A 4,327-nucleotide genomic window follows, 5' to 3' on the forward strand; every position below is an offset into this window, starting at 1 on the left:
CTTTGTTTTGCACTGAGGAGGAGGATTTTTCCATTTTGCCTTCTTTGTGCTCCAAGCCCAGCCACAAGAGTGATGATGAGGACTGGGAGAAGAAGAGGTGAGGGTGTACCAGAATTCCCTGGTATAAGTTATCACCCAAATTGTAGCCAAATCACCTGACCTGAGACAGCTGATCTACATGCTGGACCCTAACTGGCAGTTTGACAACTCTAACATTTTAACCAAGTTTGTGAAGATCAAGGAAGCAAAAATCGCCCCGTTACAGGATGGCAGGATCCTTACATGATGGAAGCAAGACATCAATACCATACTGGTATTTGGGGGTCTGATGGGTTTGTGGGGTCTTTGCCACACTCCACCTAGCATCCGGGATTCCCTCGTTTACTGATTTGATGGAGATCGGTGCATTCATCATATGTGTGCATGTCACACATTAGTGGGCATCAATGTGTACATGTTTATCCTGTGTGTGGATGCGTCTGTCTATGAGATTTATAGCCCAAGTCCTACAGAACATGATCAATGAAAGGGAACACTGTTTTCCAGATATGACAGGGCAATTATTTAAATGAACTCACAAGGGTTGGATGGCATGCAAAGGACCAATGAGAGTTCAAGGAATACCGAATCCAGGCATGACAAAGTAGGTGGCAGACAGAATTCTGACAAAAGGAAGTAGATAGCGTGACGTCCATCCCACTGCAGAAGAGCAACTGGGCGGAGACACTTTTCTCTAAGCAGGAGACAACTCGTCACTCAACATGCTCCAGTGGAGATCAAACATCCAGTGACTTACAGCCAGTACGAATTAAACTATTCATCAAATGAAACCTAATTTCCTCTGATTTTGAGTATACATTTGTGTCCCTTCCTGATTAATCTACTCTTTATCCTCTTAAGTCCCAATACCTCACTCTGATATCTGTCACATCTTTCCAGTTGACATGTTTTTCCCTCAAGCTTTATCCCGCCCCGAGATCCTACAACTTTTGTCCCCTCTCCACTACTCCCTAGACAGCCATCTTGTCCTTTACCACACCAAGCATTCCCAGTCCATCCTCTCCAAGAGGAAAGACCATAAATCCTGCTTTGTTTTGAGGCATGTATTTCTGTGATGTCCCATCCACGAAACATAATCCATCATTCACCAAAGAACAAAACATGTTCACAAATTTTTATTTTTCGAGCAAGAATATTCCATTGGAAAAAAATACCAGGATTAAGAGAAGACCTGCGGTATCTCTGAAAAAAACACATTCCCCAAACACAGTTTTAAGTGTGCCCCTCAAATTTTGAGAATTTCACTTTAACAGATCTTCACCAAATCGTAGGCATAGATATGGAAGTCATTATTAAACTTGATGAAATACACAGAAGGTTTGGTGGGAACTTGGCAAATAATTTTACCTATCTCTTGGGTTCCATCTTTTTTGTTGTACTGCACACCTTTGCCTGCCAAGGAATCCCTGCCTAATTCCAAAGTCACCTCTACTGGAGGACATTCAGGCATGATGTGGACGTTGCCTTCAATGGAGTCATCAAGATGGTGGTAAAGGTACAGGACTGGATCATTCTCCTTGACAATGTAGAAACAGGTCATCCTGGTCTGCACCTCATCTGGGACCATGACACTGCATGCCTCCTTAGAGCCTGGCATGATGTGGAGGTTGCCTTCAAGGTAGTCATCCAGGAGGTGGTAAATATACAAGACCGGATCTTTCTTGTAGGTAATATAGAACCAGGTCTTCATGATTGGCACCTCTTCTAGGACCATCCCATTCCAGTCTTCCTTAGAGCCATTTGTGCCCGTGAATGTATGTTTCACTGCTCTGCCAACTATGGTGTTTGACAGATGAATGTCTGTCACCTGAGGAAATGGCACATTATTAGGCAGGATCTTGAGGTTTAAAATCCTTTCATCGCTGTGAAGCTCCAAGCCATAGACACAATCAATCCCATCATATTTCAACAAATAGAGAGAGGGATATGTTGGCAGTTGATCTAGAATGATGGCTTTCCACTGGGTGACTGGTTCATTGGCTTCCTTCCAGCCATGAGAAATTTGGCGGCCAACAATATTCTCCAGGGCCTCAAAAGGCTTACTCAGTTTTTGCTTCTGGAGAGTTCGCCCATTCTTCTTCTGGAGAGATGGCATGCATCTTATACTAAGAGGCATCTTTATCATGGTGGTAGTTTTACTGAGATAGGCCACAACACTCCTGTTCCACTGTCTCTTGGCTCTCTTTCTGTGCTTGGGCTTCATAGCTGCCAATCTCTGCATTGGAAGAATTCTTCAGTTTCAATCAGACACAAAGTGGTTTCCTCCACCATAAGTGCCTGCAAGGTTAAGAAGGGGAGGTTGCGATGTCAAGATTCTTTTCTGGAAGATCTTTGGGGAATGTGATAAAGGCAGTGCTGAATAGATTTGGGCTGCCTAAATGTAATTTGGTCTTAAGAAATTCATAGGAAAATTATCAAACTATTGTCTACAGCTCAGTATATGTGTATCAGAGACATATTCCTGCTGCCCAAAGGCAATGGACCTCTACTGAGAAACCTAATTCCGGACTGACTGTGTCAATGAGAGGAGACTGGATGCCTATGCCCAAAGTGAGAAAGAAAAATCTGAACAGATGGCAAAGAATTCGAAGGACAGCCACTTCTCTCCTTCCCACTCAAGCTGTTGGTTAGGTGGTTGATCCAAAACCACCTGCCCAAGGTCATGGCACTCCAGTCCACGGGTTCTATGTATTGTGTCTCCTGATCCATACCCAGGTTGATTACATAAAGCCATTCCATGTCTTCCCTAGAGAAGTGAGTTTTGTGAGACAAAATGCAAATATAAAGACTCATTAATCAGGGCAACAGCACCATTTAGAAATAATTAATATCTTTTAAAACACATATGGACAAAGAGAATCTTCGCCCCTTTCGTGAACTGATGAATTGGACATGGATAGCAAAGATAAAGTGGGAAGAATACCTGGCAATCACTGTCCCCACACCTATCAAATATAGAAGCTGTTAACAACATAAATTTTAGACTCACAGGAGATTTGAAGGGAACCTCTCTGGGATTACAGAGGTCCATGTTTCTTCCTAAACATATTTACCAAAAGAAAATATCTTGGCTCTCCTGATTCCATCTTCTGGAAATGTTCAGCTGCCTAATCTTATTGAACATTTGTGGAGCCCAAGAGCTGAACTCACCTCCTCAGCCACCGTGAAGATAGTCAGCCCACCTTCACAGAAGACTAGTGCTTCATGTGGAACAGTGTTGCCACCCCCAACCAAAGCTTTGTGACATCATCAAGACTCTACTTAGGTCATTAAACCCCTCATAGGCAGTTTTCTTCCCTTCTAACCCACAGAAATATCCAGCATACATGTCCTATAATGCTGCTCACACAGCCCCCTGGAGACCCAAAATAAAACCTCACTTATCTTCCCAAATACATGAGTCATATTTTGCCAGGTAACCCAATCTCTTTTTGTGCATTTTCTGTAAAAAAGTCTTTGGTGTTTGAGTCAACAACTCACATGTATTTTTTTTTCTAGCTCCAATCTCTTTATTGTTTATCTACTATTGATTTTTATATTACTTCATAATAATGAATATCAAAATTTCCACTTCGTTTCCTCCTCCCACATTCTTCTCGCTCCCCCACCAAACCTCTCCACTCCTACTCCAATTTAAATTGAGGGCAGGGTACCTTGACCTGTTTGAAGTCCAAGCCTACCCTTCATCCATCGAGATTTAGGAAGGCAAGCATCCACATAGAATATGATCACAAAAAAGCCACTATATGAAGTGCAGACAAATGTCAGTGCCATTATCATTGGCTTCTCAGTCTGGTCCAATTGTCAGCCACATTCAGAGCTTCCACTTTGATTCCATGTTCTTTCATTCCCAGGCCACTGGTTTAGTTGAAACCCCCTTTGTTCAGGCACAGTGTCTCAGTGTGTGGACCAAGCCATTTTATTCCTGACATCCTTGCTCTTATTCTCCATCAGTCGGCTATTCAACTGGAGCTTGGAAGCTCCATCTAGTTTTCTGATTTTTACCCTGACTTGATCTCCATCTTGGCCATACAAAAGTTCCATGGTGATATTCAAGAATGTCATCAGTCTGACTATAGGATAAGGCACCCATTGTGACTATAGACATGGCACAGTGCAGTCAACCTCTCCTCACCTGCCCAAGTTCCTCTAGGGGGTCACCCCATGCCTCTAAGAACCCCTCGAGAGATAATGATCTTGACAACCCCAGAATGGCCTACTCAATTAATATCATCAGTGTATGTGCATTAACTTGTGTGTGTGTGTG

At 42.9% G+C, this 4,327-nt stretch overlaps 1 protein-coding gene across 1 annotated transcript; it reads right to left on the reverse strand.

Moving 5' to 3' along the window:
• Positions 1–1,324: 1,324 nt before the first annotated feature.
• Positions 1,325–2,083, reverse strand: LOC121443815 (spindlin-2-like; the record flags this gene model as incomplete). The annotated part of the gene is made up of 2 exons (XM_041645593.1): positions 1,325–1,524; positions 1,672–2,083. Coding segments are annotated over 2 exons (612 nt in total), but the record flags the coding sequence as incomplete, so codon positions are not given.
• Between the last annotated feature and the right edge of the window lie 2,244 nt (positions 2,084–4,327).

The sequence above is a fragment of the Microtus oregoni genome, unplaced genomic scaffold, assembly GCF_018167655.1.
Source record: "Microtus oregoni isolate MIOR12 unplaced genomic scaffold, Mior012 000113F_000, whole genome shotgun sequence".
NCBI lineage: Eukaryota > Metazoa > Chordata > Mammalia > Rodentia > Cricetidae > Microtus > Microtus oregoni.